The following is an 18,215-nucleotide window of genomic DNA, read 5'->3' on the forward strand; positions in this document are numbered from 1 at the left end:
GGCAAAACTTCCCCAGTGGAAGTTGCTCCCTATCTCCATTAGTGGCTGAAAGTAGATCCCAGTAATGGAGTTAAAACACTTAAATTTGAGTGTAGTTTTCTATTGATGTGGATCTTCTCTACAGTCTCTTTTGGAATTCTACGTATTAATTTCAGTGGCACTTTTGGCACTTGGTTTTATGGAGTAATACTGCTTCCAGGAAGATGTAAACTGAATAAACCTGTCAGAAATTTTCAGTGTATTGACAGCATAAACAATATTGCTTTTTTTCTTTTTAGATCTCTCAGTGTTTTTCACATTTTTCCCCTCACACTTTTCACATTCTTTCCCCTGAATTATTCTGTCTTTCTCACCTATCTTAATTGGGATGTCCTGGTCTGGCTCCAATAAATATATTTAATAGTGCCTCTCAGCTGGCTAATAAACCTACAGGTATAATTTGAGGTCTGCAGCCTTTTTTCCATTTCAGCTGAGGAGTTTTATGTTTATGCAGTCTTAGTGGCACAATTAATGTAGGAGTAGCAATAAGCAAATCCAAAATTTAATGCACCTTCAACAAGGTTGATTTTGCTGCTCTGACTCTTGCTTTCATCCTCAGTGGTTTTATGTTGGGAATGCATCATAAAACAGGCAGAAGAGGGAATGAGACTAACGTGGCAGCTCTGGTGGGAGCAAGACTTCTACTTTTCCAGGTTTATTATTTTTACTGTGCCAGTTAAATGATGCATGTCCTGAGCTCCTCCAAGGGAGTGTGATGGGACCAGTCTTTGTTGACTGAAGCCCCCTGTGCCCCCTTCACTGGGCCAAAATGGAGATTTTGAATCTGAGTTATTCATCCCCTCTTTGGGTTATTTCTGAAATGCTCAGCAGGGAAGAGCAAAGCATGGAGACAAAAATGCCAGATAAAAAGCCAGCTACTAAAAATGTCCTGTTGTCAGCTGGCTGCATGGTAAGTTTATATATAAAGAAGCAGATATGTGCAAGAGCAGTTTTAAAAGCAGGGAATATATGCATACTTATTAGACTTTGGCACTGTTCTGTAGGAGAGGTCCTGCTCTGTTATAATCCATGAGACATAGATTTTAAATATTTGCTTGGAGGCAAATATTTTTTAAATATTAAAATATTTTTAAATATTTTTATAATATTTTAAAAATATATTTTAGAGCAGGTAAAGAGATCATTGGCAGACTGTGTGGTGCCAGCACCCAAATGACCGAGCCCAGGTCTTGCTGCTCTTGCACAAATGGGTTTGTGGGGTGAATGTCACTGATGGAGTTTGTCACTGTGCTGTTCCCCCGCCTGCTCTTGGGCCCTGTGCTGCTGCCTCTGTGCAGGTGTCTGTGTTGTGTGCACAGTGAAAAATGGCTGGAGTATCAGGGAACACATCACTCTCATTGGGAATGGCAGGGCAGAAGAAGGAATCTTCTCACACCCTCCAAATAAAATAAGAGTGCTTCAAAGAGCAAGGGTCCACAAGAAATGGCCAGGACTGCCAGGACTCCTGTTGATCCATGAGACTGATTTATGACATGGACACTACAGCTCAGCCATGGAGGGGGATTTATGGAGTGCTCCCTTCTCAGGCTCCAGCTGGGATGGAAAATGTGACAGTCAACAGAGCAGCCAGGTGCTTGTGCACCTGCAGAGAGGGGGGAAAGAGGCACACAGGGCCAATGTCCTGCTGAAATGCTCCCTGTGCTTAGCTCTGCAAACTGCAATCATCCTGCCAGAAGTGATGGGACGGGTCCTGGTGGTGTGTGATAGCAGAGTGGGGATTTTCATTTGTGTTTGTTGGGGAAGATGAGGAAAACCAAGGCTGATATTTGAGATCTAATGCAGAGAGGTTCTCTTTACCTGTCAGGAGTCAAATCTTTCTCCAGCTCAAGTATCTTTTTCTTCCCAGCTGTCTTTTTTCCCTGAGGACCACACAAGCAAGCAGAAATTAGTGAATTTAGCACAGGTAAGTATTTTTGAATGTACTGAAGCAAAGTGGGGGCCAGAACAGCCAATGTTTCAGTGTTTGAATGTGGCCCAAGGGGAAAAATCATATCCTTAAACAGCAGTCCCACTGCTATGTAGGGAAGTATCCCAGAGTCATTTTGCTCCAAGGGAAAAAGTTCCTCTCTTTCCTTTTGCTTGGATATTAGACATTTTTTTAAAAAAAAATTGGCACAGCTGCCCAGGACAGTGGTGGAATCCTTAATCCTGGGGGGATTTAAAACCTGTGTGGATGTGGCACTTGGGGACATGGTTTAGTGGTGGCCTTGGCAGTGCAGGGTAAGGGTTGGACTCCATGATCTTTCTCTCCATGAGGCCTTTTCCAATTGTAGGATTCTTATTCCATGATTTTTCTGGAGCACAGTTCTGTGGTGATGGGAGATATGGCCCTTGCTCAAGAAGGAAGCAGGAAGGAAAAGGGTGTGGGGTCAAAGTAGCTGCTCCAGAGATTGTTCATGCCTTTTAAATACATATATATATATAAGTAAAATATATAAGCAGCTTCTCTGAGGAGAAAAGCTCCTGAGACTCTGGCTACCCTCCTAACCACTGGACTCCCTTCTCTTTCCTAATGCCTCAGGGAAGAAGCTGGAAGGGGTCAAAAAACCACAACCTGTGCTTTTCATATTTTCACCACAATTTCACCACAGAAAGATTTTGACTCGTGTGCTTCATTTCTGTACACATTACAAAAAACTCATGGCAAACATAAATAAGGAAGATGTGACTCAGGCTTGTCAAGCTCCTCCATTAATTACAGCTCAGGAGCCATAAATATGGTTAGGGATAATTAGCAGTGTGGAGAGGGCATCATTAATCCAAGTTAGTGCCCACCACTGGTGTCTGAGCTCCAGTGCTCCAGCAAAGCACTTCAGGATTGCTCCAGTGGAACTGTTTACACAGAAACCTTGGTGCACCAGGGGATTTCTCCAACAGCTTAAATTTAAGCACGTGCTTAAATGCTTAGTTGAACAAGACAGCTTATTCTTTCCAAAAGTTTATGTTCGCTTTCCTGGGAATACAGTCATTTACTTTGCTTTTTTTTTATAATAGTGAATACTTCTGCAGAGCTCTGGAGGCTGTGTTGTTGAGTTTAAAAAATCCTGTCCAATTATCTGGGAAATGCTGGGCTTTTTCACAGAATAGATCAGCAGCCTTCAGGAATACATCAGTTTTAGGTTTTCAAGGATAGATACAATGGAAGTAACCTGTGGTTTGATCACCTGTTACTGTTTATGATGCCACAAGGACAATCCAGATGAAAATGCAGCCCAAACCCAGCACTATATGGGTCAACTAACTGGCAAAAGGAGATGTTTTTACCTTTTGGATTAGGATAATGCAAGCAGCTCTGGATTTGGAGAATATACCTTGGGTTTCTTTACATAAATAAGTTTGGCAGCAAATATTCATCCAAATGTGCCAGGGGGATTTTGTTTTGAAGAAAAGGAATGGGAAGAAGAAAGCACATGCCATGCTCTTTTAACAACTGTGGAAATATTGAGGCTGTCACTGGTTTATTTTTGCTCTTCCTCCTGTTTTGTCTTTTTAGCCTCTCTTCCAACAAGCCAGAAATTGCGTATATTTGGGTCTGACTGGGAAGAAAAGCCCGTTTCAACCTATGTGAAGACACTAAGCATATGTTAAATTTATTGGCCAACTGGTATTGTCCTCAAGGCTGCTTCACCAATAAAGTAACTCCAGAGCAAAACAAAAATGAACTGTGCGGAGGAAAAATGTGTTTTCCTAATTAACCACAGCATTTGTGGGGAATTTGGCAGGGGCTGGGATGCGATAAGGGCAAATATGAATTGTAGACAATGGCTTGCCTCCAAAATGTCTTACTGGGAACGGCTTTTATTTAGAAAATGATAAAGTTTAATGAATGTGAACACGCTCCTCATTTATAATGGAAATCTCCTCGCTTGTCTGTCTGAAATGCCAGCTGAGCTTCTGTGTGGCCATCCTGTGACTGGGTGATTTTGTGCTGGGTAACTCCCGTGGCGTGGCTGCCCCAGGTGCAGCTGGCAGGGACACAGGGCTGTCTCCCGTGCCCAGGGGGGTGGCTGCTCTTGCTGTGTGGGCTTTGGGTAGCTCAGAGGTTGGAGCAGACAAGAACCTGACTTCAGACCAAATTCCAGAGCACTGTCTGCTGCTGGAATGGCACCAGGAGGGAGAGGGTATCCAAATGTCTCACTGAGGGGAAATTGTTGAAACTGGAGGATCTGTGTCACTCTTTGGGTGTGATCTCACAAGTCCTGGCTGCAGCTAGGGCCATCATGGGTCATGGAATCATGGAATGGCTGCTTTGGAAGATTATCCAGTGCCACCCCTTGCCATGGGCAGGGACACCTTCCAGTAGTCCTGGTTGCTCCAAATCCCATCCAGCCTGGCCTGGGACAATTCCAGGGATCCAAGGGCAGCCACAGCTGCTCTGGGCACCCTGTGCCAGGGCCTCCCCACTCTCACAGGGAAAAATTTTTTCCTAATATCCCCTCTAAAGCTACTCTCAGTTTGAAGCTGTTCCTCCTTGTCCCTGCAGGCTGTTGTAACAAGCCTCTCTGTGTGTTTCTTGTAGGTTCCCTTGAGGAATAGTAACAAGAGGAAAGTGCTCCTGTGGTTTAAGGGAAACCAGCAGCAGCTGATGCAGATTTTTAGTGGATTCCTTGGATCATTTGAGATGCTTAAGATGGGAGGCTGAGCAGATTTGCACTGGGCCTGGGTTGAGAAGCCTTTTCTGGCAGTGCTGATATAAAACAAGCAGCTTCTGACACTTGCACTGAAAAAGTGCTTAGACAAAGACTAATTCCCACTGATTAATAAACTTGCTGAATGAGGGACTCTGGTCTGCAATCCCTGTTGGGTTTAGCACAGCATCCAAAGAGGTTACAGATCCCCCAGCTCTGGGTGCAGCAGTTAGAGGAAATCCAGCAGGGCTTGGGAATCACAGCCCTCAAGCCCAGCCTTTCCTCAGTTCTCACCCTGCTTCTCCTCTGGTCTCCTTCTCTATGGTTTTGCTCTTGGCAGTATTTCTGTCACAGCCATTTGTGGTTTTCTTTGCTTCTGCCCCCTTTCACCAAAAAGGGATCTCCAAAGCTGTGCTGAGGCCTAGGCCAGAAGCAAATTTGCCACACTTAGGTTCTGATGTCCCCCTTTCCTGGGTTTTCTGTATCTCTCTTTTTCTTTTTCTTTTTTTTTTTTTTTCCCTCCCTGAATTCTGGCCATGCCTTTGTGTATATGTGGGTGTGTTCATTTCCAATGCATTGCTTTACCTGCAGTGGGGATCAGAAATAAATCCTTGGGGGAGCAGAGCAGGAAAAGCAGCACAATGGGCTTGAGAGAAAGCCCTCTGATAAGCTCTTAAATGTAATTTACAGGTCAGTGACTGCTATGTTCCTCACCCAGAGGACATCTCCCTCCCAGTCTGTCCCTTCCCAGTGCTCCCAGTCCCAGCGTGGTGATCCCTGGCTGGGCAGGAGATAAGCTGCCACTGTGCAAAGTGAAGGAAAATGCAGTTTACAGCAGAGCTGACCCACATTCCTCTATTTCTGTGGTATCCTCATCCCCTTTCTAGTGACAGCCATTGGACCAGGAGCTATCTGGAAAAATCAGAGTCCAGCAAAACGTGTCTCTTCAACAGGACATTGTGCTCTATCCCTGTCAGTGCTGGGCCATAAAGGTGGCACAGTCTGTGGGCATGGGAAGCTTCCAGCTTGGAGAGAGGCACAGCATCTGTGACTCTATTAATTGCAGTGTGGTTTATTGAGTATTAGGTGCAATCTAATTAGTTCTTCTGTTTCCAGATCAGTCTACTGCTCTGGAGACCCACGTGTCATGAGAAGAACAATTTTTTCACCCAAGTTCATTCTTCCACAAAGCTGGCAAATGGGATTCTTATCTTCAGGAGCTCTAAGAGCAGCTCTTGGTAGGGTTAAGTGTCAGCTTTTAGCAGTAAGTGGTATTTGAAGGTTTGGGAATCAGTGATAAAGTACTTATGGAAATAAAGGAGTGGCTCTGGGTAGGCTTATATATTGCTTTTCTTAAATCTAAGACCTGAAGTGTCTGGAGGACTGACTGGAGGGGAGAAACTTTCCTTTAGAGTCCAGTTCCAAAATGTCCTTGCTGTATTCCCCACAAAAGGGACTTCAAAACTCAGATTGGTTCCTGTGGGTAGGCAATTTTTTTTGGTTTTAAAATGGGTTTGACAGAAATTTTCTGAGTTTCTACTCATCTTAAGGCTTGGAAAGGCACAGAACACCTACCTCTGGTAGGGTCTATGCCCTGACGAAAAGAGGAGAAGAAATCCTTCTCTAAAACAGAGGGAATGGCTGAACAAACCATCAGGAATTTGGGATGACGGTCCCTCAACACAAAATTCCACCTGTAAAAGTGCTTCTAAAGAAATTACCCTTTTATTGCCCCTTGCCCACTGCCAGAGTGCAGGAAAAGGTCTGATTTCTCTGAAGAATGTTGAATTCTCTTGAGAATGCAGAATATCCCTATTTTTTTTTGGCAGGGGGATGTTTCAAATTGTACTCCAGATCTGCTCCAGGCTACAACAAGAACCCAAAACAACCACTTGTTATTTCATGCTGCATAGCTGAGGGGGAGGCATGTGGGACCTCAGATGTGGCTTGAAAAACTAGAGATTTTTTTTCTGAGTAATAAATTAATGAGCTATTCCCAAAACTTTCCAGCTCATATTATTCTGATTATCTAGACCAGGTTATCCTAAAGCAGATCTCCAGTCTGTGTGCACAGGTATGCATTGGTTTGGTTTATGACTGAGATATTTATGCAAATACTAATTGGAAAAAAGCCTTTGCCAATGCTGAATGGACATTTTAAATGGCTTTGCACAGGGGAGATGTGTTTTGACTAACACTGAATCTTTCCTTCTCTTCTCTGTTCCTCAAATAGAACTGTCTTGGCTTGGGAGGGCTTTTTTTAGATTAAATCTTTAAGGAATTTGTATTATCTAATTAGTACTTCTTTTCCCGCCTCATTCTCTCAGGCTACTGGCACAACCTGGGGAAATAAAAGTTAAATAATCTCCCTCCACCCTAAGCTATTCCAACACTAAGGAAAAAAAAAACCAAACCAACCCCAACCCCAACCCAGCCTCTAACATAAAGCTCTGTAATTCCAGTGTGACATTTTGCAGCAGGGCACCGACCAGCTGATCTAAATGTCTCTGCTCACGAAAACTTGGGGAGATTGTTGCAATATTTTGCCTGTATATCTTAAGCCCCCCCTATTTCTGAAACAGATTTAGGAATCCAACTGGGATCAGCTTTCAGAGCTGCCCCAGTCTTTTCTTATTAGATTGTCCCTGGGCGTTTGTCAGGTGAAAAAGCATTTTTAAAGATCATTTGAGTAGAAGTAGAGCAACAGCAAGTATTTGCATGCTAAAAGGTATTACAGAAATGAAATACAGCATGAGATTAGGGTTGGCTATTTGCCTTGAGGGTTTTAAGTGGATCTGCTGATTGAGTGGTGGGGTGTAAGCTTTGAGTTATTCTGCACTGACATGATCTCTAATTTAAGTGCTTTGGTAAGGAATTTTAGAGAACCACAAGCTGTGGAATTCTTCATATGATAATGCTGTAAAACTAGATGTGAACATGGCAAGTGCTGTGTTTTGGGGGGTTTAACCTATTTTTTATGCCTAAATAAACTTGGCTTAATTGCAAATTCCCAAACCCTTCAATAGGATGTAGTAACATAATGAATACCTGGCGCTGTGTGATCTATGTGGTGCTACAGACAAATGAAAGGTTACATCAAAACATTGAGGGAATGTTTCTGGTGTACAGTCTTGAAACGTAATAACCAGTCCTTATTTAGGAGGAAAACAGCCAGCAGCTGGAAAACTCACTGGCCTCCAGATCCCTGTTTTCCTTGGAAAACTGTTAGTCTGAACTGGTCACCCTGAAGAGAGGGATTGCTTCCATTTTGCTGTTTGACTGCATCCAAGGATTTCAGGAGGGTGGAAATCTGAAATATCTTGTAGTGATTTATCTCTGGAATAGCTCAACTTGTCCTAAGCAGTATTTATACAAGTGAAAGAACAAGAGCTAATGGAGAAGGACCTGAAAACAGCCACAGGTGAAGAAATTTTCAGATGTTCCTGACTTGAGATTCAGTAAATGTTTAGGGTGGATATTTTGATATTTGTACCTGAGGTTTGCACTCACCACCACTGTACATGGGCAGGGAATTGAGGCTGCCCCTCAATTCTCCCAGCCTGCTGCTCTTACCTTTTCACCTTTCTTAGCTTTACCCTGAGGACCTGTCTCTCCATCCAGAGCCTTTTTGATATTCAACAGCTTCTCTTGCATCACTTCATCGACCTGCTCAAGACAAACACAGAGGAATCTTCCTCAGTTTTCTGTTCTGCCACCTCACCCCAGACAATTGTTCAGCTGAACAAGTGTGAAAGCAAAGAACAGGTAGTAGGGACTCTGGAAGGAGGGAAGGTCTGTGCCAGGGCCAGTTCTTACAGCTGGAGAAAAATATACACAGATAATGCAGATGATTAGTGTCCTCTTGCTATTGTAAGCACACCTGCACTCTGATCTCTTCCTCCACTTCTTCCCGTTCCCCTCCTTTGATCAGCTCCGGGTCGTGATCCTGGAGAAAATCCGATCTGTTATCTCTCTTCTCCCAAAAGACTGTTATCCAAAAGAAAGAAAAAAGGGGAAAAAGTTACAGAAGCCATTGGTTTCTCCAACTGCTTCTGGAGGCAAAAGAAAGGGTAGTTGTAGGCAGCTTTCATTAAATTATGAGCTGTATGAAAGTAGCAGGCTCTAGGGACCCGTACCAAGTTCAGAGCCCTGTTGTGTTAGGATCTGCAAATCTTGAGGTTAAGGGATTTCTGCTTTTGCCCTGGGTTGCAAAATTGTTTCAGAATTCAGGAGGATAATGGGATAGTGAGGTTGTCATTTGGAGACTGTAAAGCTGAAAGCCTGGAGTGAGCTCAATCTCCAAGAGCCCTGTCCCGTGCCTGATGTTGGCATTATTTTATTCTATTTAACAGCACAGGGATTAAATCTTTTCTGTGAGTAAGGCACAGGGATGGCTCCTGCCCTGAAGGACGTGCTCTCCACGAGTGTCACTTGGCTGGCATGACACAGGCTTGGGCACCAAAGGAAGCAGATCAGTTCAAACCATGAAGTTCCCTGTTCTCCCCATGGCTCAGTTAACGCTGCTGCATCCTGGTGAGCTGGCCCTTGTAGTAATTCCCAGGAGGCTGAAATATGGGAATGGGGGCATTGGAATAGGAATAAAACCAGCACTGAACGCGTGGAAGTGGGAGAGAGGGAGGGGACAGCGAGTGTGACAAAGCAATGACCTGCAGCTGGCCCACAAGGGATGCACAGAGGCTTCACTTGGGGGATTTTAAGCCCACCCAATCCAGCCCCTCTGTTTTGAAGTGCTGTGCAAAGCAGAAGGAATAAGGAGACTTAATGCCCAGTCACAGCAAATTTGTGAAACTGGTGATGAAAAAAAAGCTATTTATGATAAAGTACCTAATGATCCTGAGGTGCAGCTCATTATTTTTGTTGAGGCAAACTGCAATTTGCTCTTTAGAAAGAAAACTAAATGAAGTCTGACGAGCTCGGTGCATATCTGAGTTCTCTGCTATTAGCAAAGTGCCTTATTTTAATGGAAACACCTCTTTTTTTCCTACACTTCTTGAGCTAATTTGAAGGAAGACAATTCATATCTTGCCTTTCAAGCCCTGATCGTATCTTCCTAAATGACAGCTAATCTCCAGCTGTATGTGCTAATTCAATTTCCTGGTGATTTGAGATGACAGTTTTCCACTTTAAAACACTGGCTCCTCTATGAATCTGTTTTGTACAGATATTCTTCCCTGTACCCCTTGCCTGCTGAAGGCACCCTGCAAATTCAGAAAGGTTTTAACACCCAAGTTTTAGTTAATCCAAGACTGGGTGATCTTCCCATCCCCAACAAATTTTCAGGGCCCAATTCCATGCAGAGGATTTGTAGTTTTACAGAGTTTGTAGAGGAAATAGTTCTTGCAGGTGAGTAATCTTAATTTCACCACTGAGAATGGTGGGGATGGAGGAGGACAGGGGATATTCTGGTAATGGAAGAAACTCCAAAGCAGAGACATTTAATTTCTTTAAATTACTTGTGGGTCATCAGAGGGCATGACAGATGTCATGTAATATTTCAGGAGGAAAAGCTGATTTGCCCAAGTTATGAGGTAGCTCCTCCAGCCTGGAATTCCAGCCTTGGGGAAAGGGGACATTACATAGGAGTTATGTGAATTTTTAAACACTTTCCTGACTGGGTCAACAGGTTGCAAGTGCTATGTTTTCACAGGAGTACAAGGCTTTAGATATTTATTTTCCATAGGTTTTTCTATTCTGTTTTTTCATAATTGTTTGTTGTCATTTTGTAGATTGATTAGTGGTTAATACCCACTGCAGGCAAACCAGGGAGGGTCCCCCCAGGCTCTGATATTACCTGGCAATGAGTTATCTGAGTGTTATATTAACCACTGGGTTAGAGGTGCCTAATTTTAGTAGAGAGATCAATAACTCATAGGTGTTAGATGCTCTGTTATTCTTTTATAGATCAACAAAATGTTTCAAAGTTAATTTTAAAGGGGGGTCAGGAGGCTAAGGATGTTATGTTTTCACTGGCTGGTCAGCAGAGTCTGGTATTTTGTTACAGGCAGGGTCAGCCAGCTCCAGGAGCTATTTCTGTGCCTGTGTGTATGCAGTGAAATTTATGTCACCTTTTCTAAAATAGTGTATTCTTATTTTGGGATTGTTTTATACGCATAGCTGGCTCAGGGCTCACAGGCAGCCCAGACCACTCCTAAATCAGCATCCCAGCTCTGCAGGCCAGTAGGGAACTCCAGTATCCAGAACTTCAGAGAACAGCCTGTGACTAACAATTGCAATGTATTTATTTGAAGCATGAAGCTTCTCCTGAAATGGCCACTTTGAACCTCCTGGCAAAAGGGTTGGAATCTTTTAAAGGCTGGTTAAAAATACAGAGCATCACCACACCTTAAAGGAATATTTGGATGCAGTATTTGAACCCAGATATCCTCTGTGACACCGAGCAAGTCATAAATATCAACTGGCGATCTCCAGAATGGGGGAAATAGCACATTGCTGCCTCACACTGCAAAAATACACCCCAGGAAGAGGCAGCTAATGGCTCAGCCTTACATTTGCCCCACATAAACTCTGGCTATTGCAGTGTGAAAGGAGACGTCAACAACTGCCTGTTTCCAACACCATCATTTAAAATAAGTGTTTTAGAGCTTGGCAAGGGTAGTTTAGCAACTGGAAAAACTGCCAGATACAGTTCTAGGAGGCTAAAAGGCTTCATGAATTCCAGTGAAGTTTAGGCAGCAGTTGTAGCTTGATAGAGGAGTTAAAAACACAGAGTGAAAAGGTTTGTCAGTGAAATGTTTAGATTTTTGTCAAAACTGATCTGTATTTAAAAATATATTTAGGTAAGCTAGGTATAAAGCACCAGTTCATGGGATGGGAACACTTTCTTAAAATTAAGTGTTGGGGGGTGTGATAAAACAAAGATGTTTGTTGTTTGGTCAGTTGTCATTTAGGTAAACTTTAGACACACTTATAAGGGGCTTTGAATTACTCCTGATACAAACACTTCTTAATCAAGCTCTGTTGCTTCAATCATGTTTTCAAGATTTCTGCACTAATAAATCTGAACTTCTATGCAAATGCTGATAGCGAGTGACTTATTTCTACATAGGAGTAGGAAAAATGCTCTCAGTAGAAAGCCCAAACTCAGACCTGTTGTTTTTTTCTTCCTGCATAATTCTGCTACTGAGAGGAAAGCAGCCTAAAATTAAAAATACAAGGGACTGTATTTTTGAGGTGGATGTTGTTGTAGATTTGATTCTGATGACCAAAGAATCCATGGTTAGATTAAAAATAAAACAATTTTGGACAACCCCCAGGTAGTATTGAGTGAGTGCCTCGGAATGAAAAGCCCAAAGTGCTTGTGAACGAGGCAGGGGATTGTGCTGCAGGGAGGAATTAACAGCTGTTTACTAAAAATAAGTGTGGTGTCAAATAGACCTGGTTCACCAGGAGAAAGGGAGGAAAACAACCCACCTGAAGTTTAACTGCACAGCTATAGACTCTTCCTGTGCCCAAGACAGAGCTGCAGGTATTCTTTGAAGCCTGCAGGAGAGCTTTTCCACTCTGAGGGTTTCTGGTGGTGCTCTGTGCAGAAAAGGGCTCCCTCTCATGTGCCTTCGCAGGTGAGGAGTAGCTGCCAGCTCCGGCAGGATGGGCTGGAGATATGTGGGTGTTTAACTGGGACATGGGAGTCCCAGAGGCACTCACACTGGGTGGATAACCCCAAAGAGTTCTGTGTTTGCAGGGCTCAGAGCAGGTGTTTTGCTGGGAATGGCAGTGCTGGTGTCTGGGGGATAAATCCCCCACCCCCTGTAAACCCCCTGGCTTATTACACAAGGCAGCTGTGAAATTTGGGAGTCTCCACTGCTATCACAGTAACCTACTGAGCCCTGTGGTGGTTTTATTCCTCACTCTGGTGTCCACTATTGTGCTGAGGTTACAGCCAAGCATGTTTCCTCCAAGGCAAACCCCTCCTGCCTCCCTCTTGCTGCTTCCACGCTGCTCCTTCCCTGCCCTGGGGATTTGCTGGGTGGGAGCCCCACTCTTGCCATGGCTGGTTTTGAGTTCCAGGTGCCATTCTGTCCTTGGCCAGCTAAGGAAAGAAGTTTGTGTGGATTTGATCCTTATCTAAAGCTCCTGCTGCCTTCAGCGGGGTTCTGACGTGGTATTTGAGAGTAGATGGGATGAAAAGCTCTTTTTTAGCCAGAAAGCTGCTCTGTGATTTATAACGTGTAAGAAAATCCTAATTGTTACAAGCCAGAGGTCAGGCCAAACTACTGATGCACATTTAGCAAGTTGTTCACTTCTTTCTCTCCAGCCAGCTCAAATCAGGCAGAAAATGTGACGCCAGCAGTTTGTCAGCAGGAGGGAATAATGGAGACTTTTCATACGAGGAATTTTAGCAAGGCACTTACTCTGAAGAGTGGGGAGCAGAAAAGATATTTTTCCATGTTGTATCAGAACAGAATCTGCAGAGATACAGCAAAAATAACCCAAATTTCCACTTTGGACAAGTGCAAGACTTTCTAATTCACTTCTGAATTGGGGTGAGTGCTAAAGACAAGTGTTGAAGAGATAAACACAAGTATCAAAAGCAGAGGAGAGGATAGAAGAGATCTGGAAAAGAAAAAAATGCCCTTTCATGATTTTTATTAAGAAATGCTTGCTTTTTGGTGCTTTCTCCAGGTGAAAAGCCAGCCGGCCCCTTGTTGAAAGTCTGGGTTATGTTTTACTTTCACACACTCTGCATGTAGCAAGTACATGCATAGTTTTGTGCCTCTGCTTGAGAGGATGCTCCTCCTATTCAAACATGTAATCAAAAATAATTTGAGTAGCTGTGGATGCTGTGAAGGAATCCATGGACTCTCTCCATGAGTTTTCACTCGTGGACAGGTAGAGCTACAGGAGAATGAAAACATTCATGCTGAAACTTGACCTACAGCATCATGCTTTTGAATTATTGGCTATTCTGCTGTCATTCTTGTTGCCCTCAGAAAATCCTAAAATGCCTTTTTTATATGTACTGAAGCACTTTGCTTTCAGTTTGTTCATTTTCACCCACAGAAATGTCCCTTCCTGCATGATTAACTCAATGGTTCTGACAGATTCCTTGGAAGAATTGAGGCACTGAGAGACTCCCTTCCTAAATACTATTTTTTAATCTAACATCCTAATATTTATAACCTTGCACAGTTTGGGCAGCTGCCCACTTGACCTTATAGGAATGACATTCCCATGAAGCTGATCTGGGAGAACATTCCAGCTGGAATTATCTTTTCTACTGACCTTGGTACTGAGAGCTTCCTTCCTCCAGTATCGACAGGAAATTGCTTGGACCCATTTTCCAGCCTATTTCCACCACCTAGATTGGGGGGGAAAGTGAAGAGAGGAATTGCTGACAGCATTGTTCTGTAGGATTATGGAATGGGTTGCAAAAAGCCTGAAAAAATCTAGTTCCACCCCTGCCATGGGCAGGACACCTTCCACTAGCCCAGGTTGCTCCATGAGAGAAGGAGTGACATTTTATCAGCTGAAGTCACAAAATTAAACAGGAATTAAACTCCAGCTTGTTTGAAAATGTAATTTAGGTAGGAGACTTGCAATATTTAAATGGAATTTAACTCAAATGCCATATTTTCAGTTATTTTTGCTGCTATAGCCATATTCCTGAAACAGTTTAATTTTATTGAACCAGTATATCTCAGGGAAACACCTCTCAGAAAATTATCAAAGTTTCTTCATCTTGAGTCAGTTGTAAGTCTCAAGATGTGAGTAAAGTAGTAGTTGATTACAGGAGATTAGATCACTGGGGAGGAGGTTAATGTGGATTTATATGAGACAGCACAAGGTAGATCAAGATTTTGCTAAATAACCTGCAAACCACTTGTTATGACCAAGATATAAAGTGCAGCTTTATAAGATTATGATTATTTTTATGATTAAAACTAAACATCCCTTTAAATAAGCTCTGGAATAAGCTCTGCTACCTGCAAGTACAGTTGGAGCCCCATTATGTGAGTTATTTCTGTTTTTAATTAAAGTATTATTACAGTCATTACAGTTTGGGCCCAGAAGAACAGGAAAAATTTAAATACATTTATCTCTTCTACCCTATAGATGCATTTGAAAGAGACTCGGGAGGTTCTTGACTGAACATCAAGAACTGTTTTGGTAAAGTATAACAAAAAGTTGAGCTCAATGTATCCCCAGTTTCACAGGGTGTGGCACTTTGAGGTTCATCCTTGGATCATTTGCAGTAGGCAGAATCCTTCTTTTACCATTTTCCATGGTATTTTATAGAAAATTATTAAACCATGATGTTCAGAGAGGAAATGTGTCAACTATTAAAAAACCCAACAAACAAATTTCCCCCCAAACCAGCCTAAAAATGGGTTATTCATTTTTAGCCTCTCAATACCACAGGACACAGCGACATTTTATTGTTATAAGTAAGCCAATGAATTGTTTTAGTTATTTGCTTCAGTGATTTTATACACTGATGTCAATGATATCATTGTCCCAATTTAATTGATTTTAATCAAACCCACTCTCTTGTGTCTAAAGGACAGTTGCAGTTTTGTTTTCTCTTGCCTCAATTAACAGCCTAAGAGTCAACATAATAAAAAGAACTCTTCCTTTGAAACCAATTAATATATTTTTTGATTTTCAGAGGATTGAGTCCATGCTTGCTCTGTTTTAAATGTGTTAAGGCCCTCTGAGCCAGCAGTATATGTTTGAATTTAAGCAGAAATGTGGAGATAAGAGTCTCACTCAGTTTCTGAGGCTTTCCAAAGCCAACTCCACACCAGCAGGGAAAATGGAATTGGCTCCACTGTGCACATTTCCTCTGGACATTTTCCTCAGAGGTTTCACCAGGGACAGGGATGTGTCTCACTATTTGACATTTCTGGGTGAAATTCAGGGATGCACAGCCTTGCTCATGTTCAGTGAGACAAGCTCCAGCAGGTACTGGGTGAGGCAGCCCAGACTGCTTCTGCTTTTGGAAAGAGGGATTTTGTGGGGATGAAGCCACAGGTTGTTTTTTCACTTAGGTGCCTAATGGGAAATCAAATCAGCACCTTGCAGAGAAAAGAAAGTGAAGTTACTTTGATATCAAATACTCTTTGTAAAGATTGCTATCAGGCTTTTCAGAAATACTTAAATTTCCTTCTGGGATCAAACTTCTGTTTTCTTTAAGAGCTGAAGTTGGGAGCAGAGCTTTTTTTCTGCCTGCATCCCTATGACTTATAGCTCACACTTATTTTAATAAGAGTCCTGCTGTTAGAACTTTTCCAAATACTTCTCAACTGGTCTAAGATACTCTTTTTTTCCCCCTGTCAGTGCTATAACCTTGGAGAGAATGTTTCCTTTGTTCTTTCTCGATGAACCATAGAGAACCTGATATAATAGCTCAGAATTTTACTTGACAGGACTTGTGATGGCTGAGGAGATGGGAATGACATGAAGTTATAAAACCCCAGAGCTCCACGCTGTAATTTCACCCCAATTCAAAACAGCCTTGCAGAGGCAGCAAAGGGATTGAGACACATTTTTGCTATTGTTGGTTTTTATCTTCAGAAATGTGCAAAACCAAGAAGGAATCATAGTTTAGCCTGTGATAGTCAGGTTTTTAAGCAGATGGGTGAAGTGTCATCCAGTTTCAGGAGCTCCATCAGTGCTGTGGCAGTGTCACCCAAAAAATTGGTCACAGTAACAAGTGACTGACTGAAGACATGTGTGACCAGAACTTAAAAACTTCTCTTGTTTGCACAGGAGCAACCATAATCCATTTACAAAGGGAGAAAAAAACCCCACCTCAAACCCCCAGACAGTGTTTTCAAGATGCTCATTTACAAGTTAACATTTAGGTATCTACCTTCCAATTAAATTGACTGATGCTTCCTAAATTCATGTAATTTAGGTTCCTGGCTAGATGTTCTGAGAGCTTTGGCCAGATTAATGGATGTTGTCCAAGCAAAGCATCAGTTCTTGAAATATATTTGTTCTAGGGTTAGGCCTTCAAATTAATTTGTGTAAAACTTGCAGTGAAGAGTAAGCTTTGCCCTAGAAAACTCACCCTTCTCCTCCACATATTTAGGGAGAGATTAATGACCCTTATTAAAAAATTATATATAGTTTCAAGTTTTGTTTATACTGTGAAGTAAATGAGAAACAAAAGCTGCTGCTTCAGCAAAAGCTGACAATTTTTATTGCACAGCTTGCTTTTAAAGATACCCTTTGGTCACTGCTCTGTTTCACAGGTGTTTTGCCCTGTGAAGTTGCTCTTGAAATAATTTGCAAGTGTGTCTCCTGTGAAAGCAGCCCTTTATCTCAAAGATTTGAGGGGGTTTATTGTACATTAGGTGGTGTCTACTGACATTTGAAACAAAAATAGTTCCTACCCTGAGAACGTGGGCTGAAAATGCCTGGTTTTATTTACAGGTTTATGAAATACTGGTTGATGTGGTTTGAAAATTAGTTTGAAATCCACACAAGCTCTGAGGTGGGTATCTGAGTGAGACAAAGGCTCTTAATTAGTAATTCTGCAAGGGGTGGCAGTAATTAACTTCTCTGTACCCACATTAAGAGTGGGAATGCTTGGTTACCACTTTGTTACCTGTCTGACTGTCCTGGCAATGATCTCAAAGCCCTGAAGTGTATTTTTGCCCTCATTTATGTCCCTGGCAGTCTGCACGCCCATCAGCTCTTCCCACTGAGCTCAGTCGTGGCCATTCCTAAAACATGAGAGGTAAAAAGTTCCCCAGAATCATCGGGGCCATGGAAAGGCTGAGAGAGACCAACCTCAGCCAGTTCTTTGTCTCCTGGAGCTCGGAGCTTTGTGATCAGTTTAATGTCACTTAAAGGCCTCTGCTCACACCTGAGCTTTGCCTCTGGCTTCACAGCCTGCTTTCATTGCCTTACCTTCTTTCCATCCTTTTCTGGCTTTTTCTCTTTGGCCTCTTCCTTTTCCTGGGTTATCCCTTCCTTCTCCTTCTCCTTCTCCTTTTGCTCTGCCTCCTTTTTGGCAGCCAGCTCTTCAGCGACCTGAAAGAGGCAGGAGGAATGTGATTGGAGAACACAACACACAACAATATCCAGCAGGCTCTGAATTCCAGACCATCACAGAGAAGCCTTTCTGTGCTGAGGGCACTGCCCCCTGCAAACTCCACACAGGAGCTGACTATCCCAGTTTATCATTAGGAAAAGCTGATTTCTCCATCCCAAATCGTGAGGGCTTTTGTGGAGTAAGACCAGTTCCCGAGGCCATCCAGAAGCCGAACATTCTAATGACACACAAAGTTCCCTCTGGACTCAGACCCAGATTGTGAATTTGTCTTGGTGGCTGTGAGGCAGATTGATTTTTGTAGGGATGTGTTTTGAGAGGCTGCCCTGAGGTGTGTCTAATTTCAATATATGGCTAAAGACTGACATTGTTCTAGTGGGTGAGGGAGATTGGGTAGAGATATTGTGACAAACTCTGGCAGATACACAGGCATAGCTCAGCATCTTCATCCCTGCAAGCAAGTAGCAGCTAATAACTGGGTACAG

General features: G+C 42.7%; 1 protein-coding gene across 3 annotated transcripts in view; it reads right to left on the reverse strand.

The window, feature by feature from the left end:
• Positions 1-18,215, reverse strand: part of IQCA1 (IQ motif containing with AAA domain 1) — a 97,508-nt gene that overhangs the window by 23,785 nt on the left and 55,508 nt on the right. For 2 of the 3 annotated variants that reach the window (XM_063400017.1, XM_063400019.1), the window contains 6 exons: positions 17,589-17,711; positions 13,953-14,028; positions 13,082-13,135; positions 8,569-8,675; positions 8,262-8,354; positions 1,858-1,919 (listed from right to left, as the gene is read on the reverse strand). In XM_063400017.1, the coding sequence (XP_063256087.1) occupies positions 1,858-1,919; positions 8,262-8,354; positions 8,569-8,675; positions 13,082-13,135; positions 13,953-14,028; positions 17,589-17,711 (515 nt within the window). The remainder of the gene's footprint in view (positions 1-1,857; positions 1,920-8,261; positions 8,355-8,568; positions 8,676-13,081; positions 13,136-13,952; positions 14,029-17,588; positions 17,712-18,215) is intronic. The other variant, XM_063400018.1, reaches the window with a different exon arrangement.

The sequence above is a fragment of the Prinia subflava genome, chromosome 6 (genome assembly GCF_021018805.1).
Source record: "Prinia subflava isolate CZ2003 ecotype Zambia chromosome 6, Cam_Psub_1.2, whole genome shotgun sequence".
Classification (NCBI taxonomy): domain Eukaryota; kingdom Metazoa; phylum Chordata; class Aves; order Passeriformes; family Cisticolidae; genus Prinia; species Prinia subflava.